Genomic DNA, 19,742 nt, shown 5'->3' on the forward strand with positions numbered 1-19,742 from the left:
AGTTTGCCAATTTTAAACATGCCGGGAAAACGAAAATCTAATTTGTCGCAAAATTCTCAAAAAACAAGAGCTATGAAAGTAGCCAGAAGTCAACAAGCTTCTCCTCAAGCAGAGCTGAGGAAGATTGAGCAAGCTAGGCATCAAGCGGCTCTTAGAGTAGCTGAAACATCAACGCCAACAACACACTCATTATATGGCGTCCCAGCGAACTGCTGAGATGCCGGAACAATCACAGGCATGGCGCGAGGAACAAGTTCAGCAGCAGGCCAGCTTGAAAGCTGCCGAAACCCCAGAGCAGGTGGATCATCGATGCCAACGACACGTAGACGAAGTCACGTACAGAAGCTAGTATAACCATATTTTATTCACAGAAGGAGAAACTTACACATTAAAATATAGAACATGCATCATGTATCAAAAAGTGAAAGTTACATAACAGAACATGGATCATGTATCAGAAGGTGAAAGTTACACAATAGAACATAGAACACATATAAGAAAGTGAAAGTTACACAATAGAACATGTATCATCATTCACTAGAGTATTGAAAGAGGAATGTTGTCTCATACGTATCTGATGTGGGATTCTAGCTGCTCAGTATTTGATAATAGATTGTATTGATATATGGGTTCTTCTTTACAAGATACAACATGTTCACAGACAATGAATTCTGGAAGTATTTCTGAGCTCCTACAGTGATCTGCATTACTGATTCATTCCTGTCTATAATGTATTAGATCTTGAGTGTATATCTCGAGCATCCTATATTGACCTTTAGACTTCCATCTTCTGCCTCACGAAACTGGACAAGGGACGGAAACCCAGAGGTCAACTTTCAAACCCTTTCACTTGAATGGGTTTGCAGCGGTGACTACCCATGTGCGTCTTCTGTCTGTCCGGGGGAAACCGTTTTTATTAATTGGATACAAAGTCCTGCATGTCCGACTGTGTGTCCGCCTAAAGAAAATGGTCAAGCGAATGGGTTGAAGGCTGACCTCGGGGTTTCCATCCCCTGTCCAGTTTCACGGGGCAGCTTACGAATTCCCAACCAAACCCCTACTTTAGTGTAATACCCCCTTCTAACATTTGTATATCTACAATATATTCATATGCAGAACATATAGATGAAGAAATCTGCTCTTGTTAAACTTCTTCTTACTTTGTACAAATATTCCAAAAGAACACGAACACAAAAAAATGGTGACCAATAAGGTTGTAACCTCCAGTGGTGATAATATACACAACATATGACAGACGCTCAAGTCACAGTTCTCCGTTCTGGTTCAACAGTTTAAAACCACAAAAATATACAAAACTGCTTAAATGTATATCTCCATTGAGGAGGGGTCTGGTGAATGAGAATGAGGAACTGTTTGTTTCTCATATTTGTCACTGACCGGCCCTGACTACAGAAGACATTCGCTGTGACTGGTGTCACGTCCTGCAGGATACTTCTATTCCATCAGGTGAGTGATTCCTTTTAGATATTCCATAAACACAGGTCCGATGACCACCATGGCAGACCATGGAAACTGATCAAGACAAGAGATGTCACCACTAAGATGGTTGGAGAAAATCATTGAAACTCTGCAAAATTCTTAATTATTTCTGTTTGCAAAAATGTATAACTTTTAATTTAATCTGGTTATATTCATGGGAAAACCTCTTTACTGTCCGGTAGTCTCTCTCCTATTAGTAAACCATTGGCGAGCTTCATTGATCCCTTAGCTATGTCACAATGGTTGCATTGTCCTCTGCAGAATATTGATCTTTTTTATGTACAATGGTGACAAGTTACAATGACTTGTATAGTGACAGACACTTGAATAATAGCGCTATTAATCCGTACCCCCAAATGCACTTAACTCTTAGGATATACACCACTGTCACAGTCACTGTGCTAAGAGGAGCCTTGTATTTCCGTAGCCCTTTACTTTCTCCCTGCAGATTTATTGCCTGTTCATCCGTTTCCTATACACCCCCCAATCCTCCTAAACTCCTACTGCCGCCCCGCAAACCCCTGCCTATGTACTTATCTCTTATTTACCCCATAATAGTGAAAATAGTGTAAAAGGTTAAAGGAAACTGCTCCCGTCACCTGTATTTGTCGCATCATGTTGACGAACACTTAGGATTCCAATATTCTCATGGCTTCCCACCTATTGGTTTGTCCCAGGAGATGACAACTATGGCTTCCTGTGACTCACTGATATTCTCATCCTGAGTTATACGACATCCTATCCTGATAACAGTTTATTGAGCCTTCTGCTTGTATTGTAATACATGAAAAATCCCTGCCCTGGGCAAAATGCCTGTGGCTAACTTTGGTCCAGCTACGGCACATAGAACATTTTTCCGCCATTTTGTTTGTTATGAGTAGTTCAGACTGTGCAAATGAATGGGCCTAGTCGGGAGGGAGTGTTGGCGCCGCGGGCGCTGTGGCGGAATCCTCGGCAAGAAAGGGCAGGTCGCTTCTTTTTCCCCGAGCGGCAAAAGACGTTAGCGGAAAAAAGAAGTGAATGGCTCCCATTGAAGTCAATGGGAGGCGTTTTTTGGAATCGGATTCTTAGGCGGATTCCGCATCAAAATCCGGTCCAAAAAACTGAACCCTTAGCAGTACTGGTAACCTCCGTGCCAATTACAGGAAGTAAGAGGTGAGTGAAGGATATGGGTAGGACTGTCACATGCTGCCCTTCCCTTACTTCAATGGCCAAATAAATTACACTCCCATAACCTTAGGACATGGCAGTCCAGGCTTCAGAAGCCACAATGCTACGCTGGATCCATTATATCACAGTTTTCAGTGGCAACTAGCAGACTGTATTATTATAATACATTTTGGCCTTGTGGCATTATCATAGGGTTTGACTGCAAAAAAGTGCCACTATACTTGTCCTCAAATCTGATGACTGTCACTCCTGACATTGAACAGAGCTTAAAGGGGTTGTCCAGGATAACCTGGACTTACCTGTCCCCGTTCTCCCACCGTGGTACGGTCCTGCTGCTACGGGGTCTGTGATGTCCCATTTCCTTTCCTTAGGCTGCTGAGGCCACTGATTGGCCCTGGGGTGAACCTACCTTTTTTGCCGCCCAAGGCAGACGACAGAAAGCCGCAACGGAAGGGGGGCGGGGTAGAGTGAAGGGGGTTGGGCGGAGCAAGGGAGCGTGGCAGAGCGGCGTTAGCAGGCAGAGAGCAGGCAGGGAGAGGACCGTCAGGGGAGCGTGAGGGGAGGCCGCTGGAGTAGCACTGCGTCCACAGGGCCTCCCCAATCCACCGCTCGCTTCCCGTGCCGGGCTGCCGAGACGGTGACGCTAAGCCAGTCCAGTACTGGCTTAGGTAAGCAAAAATGCCGCCCCCCCCCCCCCGAACCCCCCCCCCGGGGCCCTGGCATAGCGCTGCCTGAAGCTATCGCTTCAGGTTGCCTCATTGGAGGTGCTGCGCTGGATTGGCCTCAGAGGTCATGTGTGGCCAAAACAAGTCCCTGGAGTTATAGGTTCGGACTGCGGTAGGAGACACCGAGCACCGGGGATATACAAGTACGAGTTTTTGGGTTTTTTCCACCATCTCCTGCAGAAAAAAAAAGGGTTATCCTAGACAGCCCCTTTAAGTATTATATCATTATTATCCAATTCTAATAGATTCTGATCACTTCTTAGGACCATACTCTGCAATATTGTGCTAATACAGTGCGGATACTAGTAGAAAAAATACCGCAAAGTACGGAAACCAAAGCAGTGACGACCACCATAGCTCCTCCCATCTGTTTTATAGATTAAAAAACTGAAATGATCCTAATTGACGTAATAAGATACAAGTAAATATTTCTGGAATAGACATCCACAAAGAGCTGCTCGGTGAGGCTCTACATAGATCACACCCATCCTATGAATTAATGGATAACTAACAGACTGGGCTGGGACACCATCAGTAGATAGGATTCCTTGGGTGTCATTTCCTTATAGTCGTCTTTAGTACGTATCTCCTCCTCCAGCCTCTCTCTCTCTCTCTCTCTCTGAGCTCAACTTTTGAACCCGGGTTGTATGTAGATGGCTTTCTTCTGTTGAGTCAACGTCCAAAGGCGCACGTCTCTGGATTACCCTTAACCTATGCCTCTTTCTCTAGGACCTCTTCCATGAGGCGGCTTAAGATGGCGAAGCTCAAAGGTTTTCTTATTCTGTTCTTCTGCATCCAGGTAATATTGGAGCTTTCTGCTTACTTTTAGCCATATTTGTTCTACAATGACGACAATTTTTATTTTTGACTACTTTACGAGCAGAATAGACCTTGACCCGTCAGTGTCTTTTATGATTCAAGGGTGGATGGGAGTATTATACTACCTGAAATGGTGTCGTCAGATATTAACATTATACTGAATTATGTCAACCTGTCCTAAATCAGAATGAGACCCTCAGACTAGATATAAGATGGAATTTTTTGAGTTGTTTTTGAAATTTTTTAAGAAACCACTTTGCTACCACCATGACAGCCTAAAATCCATGGCTGTAATATAGAACAAGGCTGTAGTGATGGATACACCAAGTTGTGTTTATGGTCTTTTATGCTCTATGAAGGACTCTAGGCCAGAGATTAGGAGGAAAGGTGGAAGTTTGGTTAAAATAATAAAGTGGAACCTCTGTAAGTAAATGCTAAATCTGTATCAGGGCTCCCACCTCTCATGTGCCATTGATAATTCTGGGGTCTATGTGGCCATGAGTCCTTTGGACCCATTGGGCACCAGGACTTGCAACCTCAGCTAGTAGCTCAATACTAAGTTGGGAAAGAAGGAAGTTTTTCTTTTCTCTTTCCAGGTCAATATATTAGAGAATATGTATTTATTGTATTAGATTTTTTTTTAGTTTTTTTTTCCTGTCCATGTATAATATATGACCGTTGTATCACGTAAATGAACTAGGGCGCCAATTAAAGGGAAGGGCGGATTTTCCCTAAGGTGTGGTTGATAGGTGAGTCATTCCTTACCTCTCCTATAGCCTGAAGGTTGTTCCCTATTGCTCAATACTTTTCATTCAATGACTTTTATTGGTCACTGCACTGATAACAATCGGTATTGGTATCGGTATCAATATCCATATGGACTTTTTCACTGTTCTGTCCCATTTTCTGATAATGAACTGCAATTAAGCAATAATAATGCGCCTTGTTGGATTTATTCTGTCCTTGATCAGAAATCAATTGATTGACGGTCAATGGATTGATTACAAATATTGGAGTTTTATTTTGTACAATTCCGTATGGTGTCTACTGCCGTATGGCAGCGAGCAGTTACAAAGAGCATTCGTCTTCCTGGAAGACCTGTCCTGCTTTACAGATATCCTATCTATTTGAATAGGCATCATGCAATACCTCATTTCTCCTGCGGTGGTGCTGTAGAGAAATTGAACAGTTACCGCCAATTTTCTCTAGCTGATCACTAAGGGTCATACTTTATGATTTGGCTATTGTCAAGGGACTCTTCCAACAAGTAATTTTACAACCATTTTAGGCTACAGTCCCACTTTTTTTTGCAGATTTTGTTGTGTTTTTTTCTGAGCCAAAGCCAAGATTGGATTGAGCAGAAGGTAGAGGTATAAGAACTTCCTATGTATTCCCCATTGCTTATGTAGATATTCTTGGCTTTGGCTCAAAAAACTGGAACAAAATCTGCAACAAAAAAAAGCTGTGTTTACGCAACGTGGGGCCTCAGCCTTAAAGTGCACAGTTATATAGACATATATGGCAGCCATTTGAAGTCATCTCCATGTTGAGTGTTCTTGACAATGATATGGGCCTATCCTTACCAATACCGACCCCCAGTCCACCTACCCAGTATTTATAGTGTTCTTGCTGCGGATCCCCTCTTTATTCTCTCTCCGTTGAGCCTCATTTTAATACATTTCCTTCCTCTTTGCAAGGCACTTTGCATATCACATTCCAAAAATTTCATAATAATAATTTAGTAATTCATTGACCGATAGCAGTAGCAGTTTCCTTATTCATAACATGGACTCTCCGGCTGCTGCAGAACCTCTTTGTAAGTAGAACAGGTAGCAGTGAATGACATAAAGCTGCTCCCTCCTCATCCATAAGAAGTTCTGCAAAGAATTACAGACTATCTGTCCATACCATCAATGATTAGGAATACTATAAGAGACCCGGGCGTGGTGGTGGCCCCTATAGGCAGCGTATACTTCTTACTGAGACTAGAATATTCCTTTACAGCTGCAAAAACCTTGTTGTTTTATCAGTAAAAACTCTCGGTGAACATTCAGTAAACAGAGCATTAAAACTTTTACAGCCTGACACGACTATGAGAGAGGGGGAAGATACGTTGCCTTGACACTGCTAGACTTTGTACCTTACAAATCTATGGCTGGGTCTGTGGAAGAGGAGGCTGCAATAAACTGGTCACAGCCATTGCTAAGCTGCTACGAATCTGACAGGGCAATAAAAACATTTCATATTGTGGATAATAAACCCAAGTGGTGGTCATATTGGAAGCGGAACAAGAGAAATGTTTGCTCAACAGCAGGTCTCTGTTGTGTTACTATGGTGAGGATGTTTTCTGCAGCGGCTGAGACAAGGGCGGGTATAGGCAACAGAGGGCCGCAGGGCAAGAATACTACATGAGCCTCCTAGTTCTACAACAGTTCACTCTAGAGCACCCCCATAATGTCCCCATAACAATACACCGTCCATTATCAGCCATTACATTTATCCACTATATGTCTGTCGGTGTCCCCCTGTATCGGCTACAAAGCCAATGGTTGTATGGTTGCACAAGGTTAATCTGGTGCAGGAAATCAGGTGGATGTCCTGTACCATCTAGAGCCGTGATGGCGGACCTATGGCATGGGTGCGCACTCATCTGTGAAACAGATTATATTGTGTAGGGGCCACTGTGGAGCAAATTATACTGTGTGTGGGCCATGTGGAGCAGATTGAACTGTGTGGGGGTCACTGTGGCACAGCCTGGACTAAGTGGGGGCCCAGATCTATACGATGTAAATAGTGAACATGAATTGTTGAAAGTACCAAATGCAGTACAAAATTGTTTGTATAATTGAAAGCTCTGTAGAGCCTCATTCACACGACCATATTTTGCAGACCCATAACTGTCCACAATTGTGGATCTGCACAGTATTAAGGTTAAATTACAGTGTTGGCACTTTGTGATGAATTAGTTGGTTTTGGGTTGCAGTTTGGGCACTCGGTCTCTAAAAGGTTCGCCATCGCTGATTCTAGATTCTAGATTCTAGAGCCAGTCTTTTAGTTTATATCCTCTGCTTACCATCTGTTTTTCTATAGACACACATGTCACATCTACTTTGACTTCAGCTGTTTTGGCTTAAGAAAACTAGTAATTGGATAAATAGGTTCCTAAGGGCTCCTTCACACTACTGATACGCTGCCTGATTCTGAACGTTAAAAACGGTCAAGAGCAACGGGCAAGAGCCGGCATACAAGCGCTCCCCATTGAAATGAATGGGCTGCTTTTTACTCTACGAGCGCTCCCATTGAAATAAATGGGATCTGCTTTATCAGTATCAGTAGTGTGAAGGGGCCCTAAGACCACTAAGAGTGTTCTAAATTATGTTTTATAGATAGGTTCCTAGGAGCCCTGACAGTGTTCTACATTATCTTTTATAGATCGGTTCCTAGGAGCCCTGACAGTGTTCTACACTATGTATTATAGATAGGTTCCCAGGAGCCCTGACAGTGTTCTACACTATGTTTTATAGATAGGTTCCTAGGAGTCCTGACAGTATTCTACACTATATTTTATAGATAGGTTCCTAGGAGCCTTGACAGTGTTCTACACTGTGTTTTATAGATAGGTTCCTAGGAGCCCTGACAGTGTTCTCCACTATGTTTTATAGATAGGTTCCTAGGAGACCTGACAGTATTCTACACCATGTTTTATAGATAGGTTCCTAGGAGCCCTGACAGTGTTCTACACTATGTTTTATAGATAGGTTCCTAGGAGACCTGACAGTATTCTACACTATGTTTTATAGATAGGTTCCTAGGAGCCCTGACAGTGTTCTACACTATGTTTTATAGATAGCTTCCTAGGAGCCCTGACAGTGTTCTACATTATGTTTTATAGATAGGTTCCTAGGAATCCTGACAGTGTTCTACACTATGTTTTATAGATAGCTTCCTAGGAGCCCTGACAGTATTGTACACTATGTTTTATAGATAGGTTCCTAGGAGCCCTGACTGTGCTCTACACTATGTTTTATAGATAGCTTCCTAGGAGTCCTGACAGTATTGTACACTATGTTTTATAGATACGTTCCTAGGAGCCCTGACAGTGTTCTACACTATGTTTTATACATAGGTTCCTAGGAGACCTGACAGTATTCTACACTATGTTTTATAGATAGGTTCCTAGGAGCCCTGACAGTGTTCTCCACTATGTTTTATAGATAGGTTCCCAGGAGCCCTGACAGTGTTCTACACTATGTTTTATAGATAGGTTCCTAGGAGCACTGACAGTGTTCTACACTATGTTTTATAGATAGGTTCCTAGGAGCCCTGACAGTGTTCTACACTATGTTTTATAGATAGGTTCCTAGGAGCCCTGACAGTGTTCTACACTATGTTTTATAGATAGGTTCCTAGGAGACCTGACAGTATTCTACACCATGTTTTATAGATAGGTTCCTAGGAGCCCTGACAGTGTTCTACACTATGTTTTATAGATAGCTTCCTAGGAGCCCTGACAGTGTTCTACATTATGTTTTATAGATAGGTTCCTAGGAATCCTGACAGTGTTCTACACTATGTTTTATAGATAGGTTCCTAGGAGCCCTGACTGTGCTCTACACTATGTTTTATAGATAGCTTCCTAGGAGCCCTGACAGTATTCTACACTATGTTTTATAGATAGGTTCCTAGGAGCCCTGACTGTGCTCTACACTATGTTTTATAGATAGCTTCCTAGGAGTCCTGACAGTATTGTACACTATGTTTTATAGATAGGTTCCTAGGAGCCCTGACAGTGTTCTACACTATGTTTTATACATAGGTTCCTAGGAGACCTGACAGTATTCTACACTATGTTTTATAGATAGGTTCCTAGGAGCCCTGACAGTGTTCTACACTATGTTTTATAGATAGGTTCCTAGGAGCCCTGACAGTGTTCTACACTATGTATTATAGATAGGTTCCTAGGAGCCCTGACAGTGTTCTACACTATGTTTTATAGATAGGTTCCTAGGAGTCCTGACAGTGTTCTACACTATGTTTTATAGATAGGTTCCTAGGAGCCCTGACAGTGTTCTACACTATGTTTTATAGATAGCTTCCTAGGAGTCCTGACAGTATTGTACACTATGTTTTATAGATAGGTTCCTAGGAGCCCTGACTGTGCTCTACACTATGTTTTATACATTGTTTCTAGGAGTGTTATACACTATGTTTGAAGCCAACTTAAGGTGTGGTTGGTACCAAACTTGTTCAACCCAAAAACAATTCTAGGACTCAAGCCACCAGACCCTAAAACAAAATCACCCATCTCTAGTATAGCAATTAATATATCTCCATATACTCATATCGATCGTATATGAAGTAAAAATCTAATTCTTGGATTAATAATATATTTTGCATAATATCCTTTTATTTTTAGAAAATTGTAGCAGAAAATACAGGACCTCTTGCAAGCAAGACTTTACATGTTCCAGAAGGAGTTGCCACAAAGATATATCAGGTATTTATATTACTTATGAAAGATATTTTATTTGTTCCAGTGGTATATACATAGGCTATTCATTATTTACTATAATCAATTTTCTAGGAAACAAGGACCAATAAATTATATTCTCTTATCAAAAGAACAAATAACATACACTATGGAATAAAACCAAAACATTACATTATGACAAATACCCTATAAATTGATATCATAAATAGTTCCTGGTTTAGGAAAGTCCACTATGAGACAGATAGGAGAAAGGAAACTCACTAGGAGCCAAATAGAAGTAGGAAACCCCACTAGGAGCCAATAGAAGTAGGAAACCCCACTACGAACCATATAGGAGAAGTGAATCCTACTAAGAGCCAAAGAGGAGAAGAAAACATCACTAGGAGCCAAATAAGAGTAGGAAATCCCACTAGGAGCCAAATAGAAGTATAAAACCCCACTAGGAGCCAAATAGAAGTAGGAAAACCCACTAAGATCAAGATAAGAGAAGGAAACCTCACTAGGAGCCAAATAGGAGTAGGGAATCTCACTAGGATCTAAATAGGAGTAGGGAATCTCACAAGGAGCCAAATAGTAGTAGGAAAACCTAGTAGAAGTCAAATAGAAGAAGGAAACCCCACTAGGACCCAGATAGAAGACGGAAACCCCACTAGGAGCCAAATAGATGTCAGAAATGCACTACAAACTAGATGGAAGAACGAATCTTTACTAGGAGTCAGATGGTAGATCTTATAAAAATAAGTACACAGCACTAGCTGACCTGACCTAAGCATAAGTCATAAGACCCAGTAGTAATCTGTAATATCAGCCATGTTTGGTTGTCTTTACTATATACTGGGTTGAAACAGATACAAAGAAATTTTAGACATCATATTGGGCTCTAACAGTCTTTAGAACCCCATAACAGATACTATTCCTGGTTTTGGCTTTATGGGGTTACCTACAGACGTTTAGCTGGCAGATTTATTTCCCAATAGAGTAATAATACCATCATCATCAGTACTGACACGTCCACATGACTGCCATACTAATATTGAGGAATTACAAATGGAAAGCAGCAGTTCCTTGACCATTTGGTGATTTAGTCATGGATAGCAGACCTCGATATTCCTGACTTTTCACCTCTATGATCCGTGACTGTGACTCAGATACATAAAATCTCAATATAAGCTTTGCCAGCTCAGTTTATGACAGTAGAGGTTTTGTAATGTGTATGGCGGATTTATTTATGGACCTCATAAATGTTGGGAGTGTCAGACTTGTCTTTTCTTGGTGGAAGAGAAAAATGTAAAGGGGAAAGTGTTGGGAAATAGAATACATAAAACTCTTCCATCTATTTGCTCACCTGCAATCCATTCTCCATTTCCATCCTTGGCCATGGGCAGATTTACTACCAAAATCACTTTTATTAGCTTGTAAACATGACATCACTTTTTGCCATTGTATAGATCATCCAATAAAATCCAACCCCAAGGGATAAGCAAATATAGCCTGTGAGTAACCGAGCATATGATCACACACAGTGTGTAGGCTCCAAAGACAGATGAAAGAGGGGTGCAATTGGGGGAGCGGGGGGCAGCTTATAGACTTCACTATGTCAGTGGGTACATTTATATGTGCCATTAATAAGGTGTTGTGTTTACATTTCCACATTATATATGTAATACCTTTATATGGGTAAGGGGATATTGTCACTCCATAGGGAGAGACCACCATATAGGTGTGTGGAGTCTTATTAAGCCATGAGCGCTCCACTGCAAAGGAACATGGGAAGAATATGCAAATCTGACTTCCATGATGTAATTAGGATGCCAGCGCCTCAAGTATGCACACCAATAGAGGGCGCTGACTGAGAATGTGCAAGTCTATCTTCCATGATGTAATTAGGAAGACAGAGTCTCAGTCAAACAAAGCCTATAGAGGGCGCTACCTTTAACATCATGCCGACCTTCTCAGAGGCCTTTGTTTGCAATGATGTTGGGATTTAACCAGATACAGTCTTCTCAGCCAAGGACAGCTGTTTCGATGTACTTGCATCTCGTCAGCTTGGCTTTATATGGGAATTGCAGACATGTTATAACTGGTATTGTCATGTATAATTCTATTTTAATATTCAGAATCTGGAGTGCATAGTCTAATATCGCCCCTTGTCCTGTTTCCATCTGTCCTGGAATTCAGTAGTAGGATGGCTACATTATGTATCCTTCCACATTGTTTTTACGTATGTTTCGCTTCTTAATCCTCTTTGCGTATTGGCTTACATTTAGATATTTTTGGCAATAAATTTTTATTTTTTACACTAACCTATCTATCTGGGGGGGGGGGGGGCTGGGAATTCATGGCAGGATTGAGCAGGGCGCTTCTATTTTTTCAGAATCTTGTTCCAATTTCAACCTTCCAGTGAATCAGAGCGGAATCTGGCGCTGGTTTTCGGCAGAATCCACCTCAAAATTAGCGCCAGATTCCGTTGCGTGAACCGGCCCTTACTTTTCTAATGTTATAGGGTCAGACTGGACCACCTTTGGAGAATAATCTTACATTGGAGGGTGCCCTTTGTGATCCTTTCTGGTGAAACTCTATCCTTCTATATGGCTATAAATAATCATTCCGAATAGTTCCTATTTAGAAGTACCATATAACACAGTGCCCAAATAATAATGTCATATGTTGACCAAGTAACACTTCCATACAATGGATTCAAAATAGAATTAGCATATATGATGGTAACAATCCTCAAGAGCCTTTCCTTCTCTGGTAACCCCTTCAGATAGGGGGTTTGGTTTTCTATGATTGAACAGACCTCTGGACCCAACAGTGGAGGACAATTTTATTTAAAGAGGACCTTTCACAAGGCCATCTCTTTACATCATTTAATAGCTGCTGTGCTATTTCCAACACAGTTGTAATTTTTTCTCTGGCCCTCACCATTCCTGAGCAATCAATGCTGTTAGTTTTGGTGCCTGATGTGCTATTTAATGTCTGTGAACTCAGTATTGCCTGGGGTATGGGGTTCTGCCTATTTACCAGTATTACCTATTAGCTACAAATGTCTTATGTGATAGATTTTACCATGCACAATATCTACAGTAATACAATTCTATTTTCTTCTAGTTTGTAAAAAATGACCCTAGTAGTGAAAATTTTCTACTGGAAGGTGAAACTGATAATACATTTTCCATTGACCGTGATGGCTGGCTGGTGACAGGAGTGGCTCTGAACTGGGAGAAGAAACAAATCTACACATTAAAGGTAAAAAGAATATGAAAATGGTTCATTCTATACTAATTCTATAGTGTAACAATGTTTCCATGGAATGAAAGTGTTAAAGGGATATCTTAATATATAAAGTAACTGTATATTGCTTGGATATGGCAACAGTCCCTCAGTGGTGGTGATGGTGGGGGGTCTGACTGCCAGAATACATTTAAAGGGAGTGTGTCACAAGAGCCCAACATATCAACCCAAACACATGGATAGATAGGTTAGGATTAGAGATGAGCGAACAGTGAAATATTCGATATTTGATATTCGTTTCGAATAGCCCCTCAATATTCAACTATTTGAACCAATATGGAATCCCATTATAGTCTATGGGGAAAAAAGCTTCATTTCAGGGGAAACCACTATTCGACTCAGGAGAGTCACCAAGTCCACTATGACACCTCAGCAAATGATAACAACACCTCTGGAATGCAACTGGGACAGCAGGGGAAGCATGCCTGGGGGCATCTAACACGCCCAAGTCACTGTATTATGCCACTAATAATGCGGGAGCTGACTTTCTCCCATAGGAATGCATTGACCAGAGTTCATTGGCCGAATGCATACAGTGTACAGCATTTGGCCAATCAACGCTGGTTCTGCCAGCGGAGGCGGAGTCTAAGATCGGTCCACAGCAGTCTCCATTGTGGTCCGATCTCACATGTAGCAGAGTTCAGTGCACAGCCAGCTCTGTGTTCAGCCCACAGCCAGCTCTGCTACATCTCAGATGTAGCAGCTCTGTAGCAGCGCACAGCCAGCTCTGTGTTCAGCGACAGCCAGCTCTGCTACATCTCAGATATAGCAGAGTTCAGTGCACAGCTCTGCTACATCTGAGATGTAGCAGAGCTGGCTGTGCCCTGAACACAGAGCTGGCTGTGCGCTGAGCGTTGCTACATCTGAGATCGGACCACAATGGAGACTGCTGTGGACCGATCTTAGACTCTGCCTCCTCAAAGACGAGCCTCCGGCAGAACCAGCATTGGTTGGCCAATGCTGTACACTGTATGGCATTCGGGCAATCAACGCTGGTCAATGCATTCCTATGAGAAAAAGGCAGCTCCCGCATAACGCAGGCTGCCAGGGATCCCGACTAGCATATAATGGGCTGCCACAAGATGTGCTTGTAGGTGAAGTTTGAAAGTGATAAGACCTTGCCAGCCCGAGCTAAATGCGAGAGTAAGTTCAATGCAAACACATCGTGGCAGCGCACCATATGCTAGTCGGGATCGCTGGCAGCTTGCGGTATGCCAGAGCTGACTTTTTCCCATAGGAATGCATTGACCGTACTCTTGCACATATCTCGGGCTGGCAAGGAAGGTATGTAGAGCCCCAAAGAGCTGTTTGAGTAAGATTCCTACCTAAATAAAGCTAATTCCTAGCTAACCCTGCAGGTACATCTATCCTTGTCTCACAGTCACATAGTTCACAGTCTCATATGAACCGAATCTGAAAGACACTATTTGTATAAAGTGGAGGTCACCTGATTTAGCCAGCCAGTTGCTTTTTCCGATTTTTTTTTCGATGCCTACGTTTTCCTACTTCCTATCCCACCTTCCCTGTGCCGTTATTGGTGCAAAAAAAGCGCCAGGGAAGGTGGGAGGGGATACAAATTTTTAGTGCGTTTGCCACGTGGTATTCGATTGGAATCGAATGCCTTGAACAGCCTGATATTCGATCGAATACTAATTCGATCAAACGCTGTTCGCTCATCTCTAGTTAGGATAACCAAAGCCCAGTATTTCAACCCATACTCACAGATAGATAGGTTAGGGACACCAGGGCCCAGCATGTCAACTCAAACCAACAGATAGATAGGTTAGGGTCACCTGAATGAAACAATGTGTTACCTTTGTGAATCCAATTTCAGATTGTACCCCATTGTTCCCATTGTTATTATGTTAAACATAACCATATTTCAATTTGTAGGCAAACTTTTTTGGTAATATGTATAATTTAAACATTTGAAGAGTTTTAAAGATTTCCTCCAACCATCTTAGTGTGGACAGTCTTTTGTCTTGATCAGTTTCCAATGGATGTGACCATGAATGCAGGAACTTTCTATGGTCTGGGGCTTGTCAGAAACCCAACCATGATGTCCTTATTGTGTCCAGATTGTCTTCTCATAGTAGTGTCCCTACCTGATAACCTGTCCACAATAAGAACATCGTGTCATAAAACCCAGCCAAAGACTATAACTTGAAACAGAAATTGGTACAAATTATAGGGAAAACCTTCTTCCACCTTTAGCAGGTGTAGATTTCCATTTACAGAGTTAGGAAATCCAAAGGGAAGGATAGAGAAGTCCGTACGGCTACACGATTCTCTCTATGGTCACACAGGGATTTAGCAACATTCTGCCCATCCATTCAAGGCAGTCTATCATCTCCCCAAGCATATAACTCATGCCAGTTTTCTGGTGTTTTATTACTGACAGTAAATCTGGTGGACCGGGATGTCTCTGCCTCGACCCACCCAGACTGACACCATGCTCTGCCCATTTTCTAAAAGAGTGCCCGGGAACATAGAGTAGAAATATGACACAAACCACCAGAGATGCCAACACAGGTCTCTGCCAGAATTCTGCCTTCTACCTGTTTGTATCCAGAATTGTTATATCCATTAGACAGCCATCCTGACCTACCATGGACAGACAGAAGGAAAATCTGTGAATCTTCATAGAGATGGCTGCTATTCTGGAAATGGATTGATAGAATTTGTGCGTTCTTCATCTGTAGGTGAAAACTACTGACAGCCGAGGATCACTCATTGAAGGTCCATACACTATTACCATAATAGTAGATGACATCAATAACAATGCACCAGTTTTTAACCAGAGCAAGTATTATGGAGATGTCAGAGAACAGTCCAGGGCAGGTAAGTCATGAAAGGTTACTATTAATATAGCAATAATTCCTTCTGTTTCTTCCTTTACCTTCCCATTATCTAATGCAATGTATTCCAATCCCAATCTATTGGAGTCCCAACATGTCCCGTGCTCATAGTTTTATACGTTATATTAGATTTATTTTGTGCCGTGAAACCAATAACTACTATATGTGTTTTCATGCCCTATTACAGTCCTTAAATTGCCCATCCGCCCTACTAAAAAACATTTACAACATTTTGGTTGAGGTTTTGGAAATAGCAGCATGTCAACGACATCTACGGAAACACTGGTTGCCACCACAGTTTTTCCTGCAGCGCTTTTGTGATGCGGGACGCTACGTTGGGGCCTTAGCCTATAAGTCACGGACATGCCCTGACTCTACTGACCTGTAATAGATACAATGCTGAAGACTGCATGTGTATGAGGTAGATGGGGGAAGGATGGAGTCAGGAGGAATAGCTATCACCTATTCAGATTAAAGGAAAGATTAAAGGGGTATTCCCATGTCGCATACTCACCAGTCTTCACTGCTGTAAAATCTTCTTCCTTCCTGGTTTCTTGCGTCATTTGGTGGGCGTGGTTTCATGCAACCTGCAGTTTAGCTCCACCCCCAAATTAGCATGTAGCTCCGCCCACCACATAGCGTGATCCTATGGGGAGGCTGAAGGGCCTGTGATGTCATCAAAGGTCCTCAAACAACACTATATGCACAATACTGTCTGTCTCTGCCATAATGAACACAATTGAATTAGCTAGCCTGATAACTGGGAGAACAGAAGACGAGTTCAGAAATGAAAGCAGCTCCTCTCCCCTATCTGAGAGCAGGACCTAGGTCACGTGGTGTAGACACAGGAATAGCTAGATACACAGGCTCGCTCCCTGCACTTAGCCCCTCCTCCCTCTCCCCTGGGAGCAGCAGATACATCACTTGACTTTTGAGCAGATAAGTCAAGGGCTGTGTCAAAAATGAATTGAATAAAGTAAGATAGTGGACAAACAAAGCAAACAAAGTGGACAAACTTTTGCTGAAGCAATGTATTTAGGAAAAGTCTTACATCCACATTAACAAGCAGTATAGATAGGATCCTTGTGATGGGACAACCCCTTTAAGGAAAAGACAATATTCCAGTTTATTGATGCCATGACAGTAATGACAACCTTCAAAACTCAAGTAGACCAGATGGACCCCAAGTTCTTAGGTCAGTTCTTTTTTACTGTCTTGATATCACAGATGGATAACACCATGTTCATGTCTTACCAACGTCTTGGGATTGGTTTGGCCATAACCTTCTAAGATCTTCATCTATTACAATGTCTATTCTATAATAGAATTCTAACAAAACTTTCCTATAGATAAGTTTCAGTTCTACAAAAAAATTGCTGATTTTTCTGTTTTGCACTTGACCCATTTAGGTAGGCCATTCATCCAAGTTTACGCAACTGATAAAGACGACCCAACAACACCCAATGCCCAACTTGTCTACAAAATCAAGCAGCAGATCCCGGACCCTACCGGAGTCATGTATTTCCAGATCAATAACGTAACGGGGGAAATTTCCACTACTATAGAAGGTAAGTGCAGAGCGATACTAAGAAGACCTCTGGCGGCTTAATATTAACCCGGCCAACAGATGGCTCAATTGCTTCGGCTGCAAAAGGAAGTATTTCATTGACAAAGATTGTAGGTCTTAATCCGGCTCATCCGATTATTTTATCTCAATGGAAAGACGTTAATCTTTTTGTAAGTAAAATAAGTACAATTGCTTGAGTAACAGGATCTTCATAGTAATACAGTGGTATAGCAATACAGTAATATTACCTACTGTGCTATATGTATATATTACACACTATAGAGCATATATATAAAAGTTCCCTTTAATAACACAGCAACCGATAACTTAGGATTTGCAAGCATCAGTCGCAGTAACAGGGCAATATAGACAATTCTTATACTTGCAGAGTTTTCCTTTAATATCTGCAACCAATGCAATCTGAGGTGTAGAGTTCTGTGCTCATGGCCTTAAAATGCAAATAATCTGAATATGAAAGTCTAACAGTACATTTAGACAGCCAGAAGTGTAGCTCTATGGGGTTCAAAGGGGCTAAAAGGCCCCGTTGCCTCCTAAGATGACACTTAAGATGACACCTAAAATTTCCCCATCTTATCTTATATACACATGGCACATGGTAGGCAGTGGATCCCGGGCCAGATTTTGCACTGGGGTCCCGGAGCTTCATGTTACCCCTCCGTGTGCTTCAGGTTTCCGGATGTTTATCTCTCGCTTTTCTTTCTCAGATACATTTAATAAATTGAATGTTTACAAAAACAGGAGAGATTAAGGTCACGGAGGGATAATGGCTGGATGTGGTCAGCGGCTCCTATAGTCGGAGTGTTTATGTGTGTCAGCTGGATTTCTTATTATGTAAACCTGATTATTTCTCAGGACTTGTTTACTAAAAATTACAATCAGTTGTTTTCACAAGAGTGGCAAGAGACGATCCTGAGTAGCAACGGTGCATCATATAATACCACTGAAATTGCATTTATTGTCCGGGGGCCTGCACTGAGCTTAAAGGTAGATTTCTACCGGAAACAGGGCTGCACCTGTGAAAATGGACGTTGTAAGGCTGAGGCCCCACATTGCGGAAAGTCAGCTTTTTTTGTTGCGTTTTTTTGTGCCAAAGCCAAGAATGGCTAAAAAAGGAATGAGAAATATTTAGGAAGTTCTGATACTTCTACCTTCTGCTCAATCCACTCCTGGCTTTGGCTCAGAAAACCGCTGCAAAATCTGCAACAAAAATGCTGCCTTTCTGCAATGTGGGGCCTTAGACTTATAGGGGGCTGTGGTTACTCACTTTGACATGTGTACTGTTTTTAATGCATCATTAAAAATGACTAGAGATGATCTTATAGGACTCTTTACAATTTTTTGAAAAGCTCAGATTCGATTGAATCCCAACATTCTTGCTACATCCAGGTTTCCATTATTAGGGGCTGCTTGAGAACCCAAAAAATGGAAACCTTTTTGCTTAAAAAGCAGTTACCCTTGGAAACGTGCAAAGCACATCCTACTAATATTATAAGTGTGAAAGTTTGTGTGTTTGGATGTTTGTGAGTTTGGATGTTTGTTCCTCAATCACGCTAAAACGCCTGGACGGATTTGCGTGCAATTTTTAACAAACATAGTTTTCCCTTAGGATTGAGTCACAGGCTACTTTTGGTGCCACTAAACAACATGGTTTCCTTGCAGGAGACGCACAAAAGCAGGACTCCTAGCCCCAGCTATAGACTCACACACACTGCCTGGCATTTCCTGCCTCAACCTGCCTGCACACTCCTTACTGTCACCTCAGGAGTAGCCCTCACTCTACTCACATTTACATATAGCTTTCCACTATATAACACATCACATTGTCTGTATCACGACATACACAATACAACACATCACATTGTCTGACACAATACAACACATCACATTGTCTGTATCACGACATACACAATACAACACATCACATTGTCTGACAATACAACACATCACATTGTCTGACACAATACAACACATCACATTGTCTGACACAATACAACACATCACATTGTCTGACACAATACAACACATCACATTGTCTGACACAATACAACACATCACATTGTCTAACACAATACAACACATCACATTGTCTGACATAATACAACACATCACATTGTCTGACACAATACAATACAACACATCACATTGTCTGTATCACGACATACACAATACAACACATCACATTGTCTGTATCACGACATACACAATACAACACATCACATTGTCTGTATCACGACATACACAATACAACACATCACATTGTCTGACACAATACAACACATCACATTGTCTGACACAAT

The 19,742-nt window shown here is 41.8% G+C and overlaps 1 protein-coding gene across 1 annotated transcript in view; it reads left to right on the forward strand.

Moving 5' to 3' along the window:
* The first annotated feature begins 3,985 nt into the window (after positions 1-3,985).
* The window catches only part of CDH17 (cadherin 17), a 45,509-nt gene continuing 29,752 nt past the window's right edge, over positions 3,986-19,742 (forward strand). The window contains exons 1-5 of the mRNA XM_075270248.1: positions 3,986-4,194; positions 9,631-9,711; positions 12,817-12,954; positions 15,702-15,840; positions 17,267-17,425. Of these exons, the coding sequence (XP_075126349.1) occupies positions 4,135-4,194; positions 9,631-9,711; positions 12,817-12,954; positions 15,702-15,840; positions 17,267-17,425 (577 nt within the window). The 5' untranslated portion in view covers positions 3,986-4,134. The remainder of the gene's footprint in view (positions 4,195-9,630; positions 9,712-12,816; positions 12,955-15,701; positions 15,841-17,266; positions 17,426-19,742) is intronic.

This window comes from Leptodactylus fuscus, chromosome 4, assembly GCF_031893055.1.
Source record: "Leptodactylus fuscus isolate aLepFus1 chromosome 4, aLepFus1.hap2, whole genome shotgun sequence".
NCBI lineage: Eukaryota > Metazoa > Chordata > Amphibia > Anura > Leptodactylidae > Leptodactylus > Leptodactylus fuscus.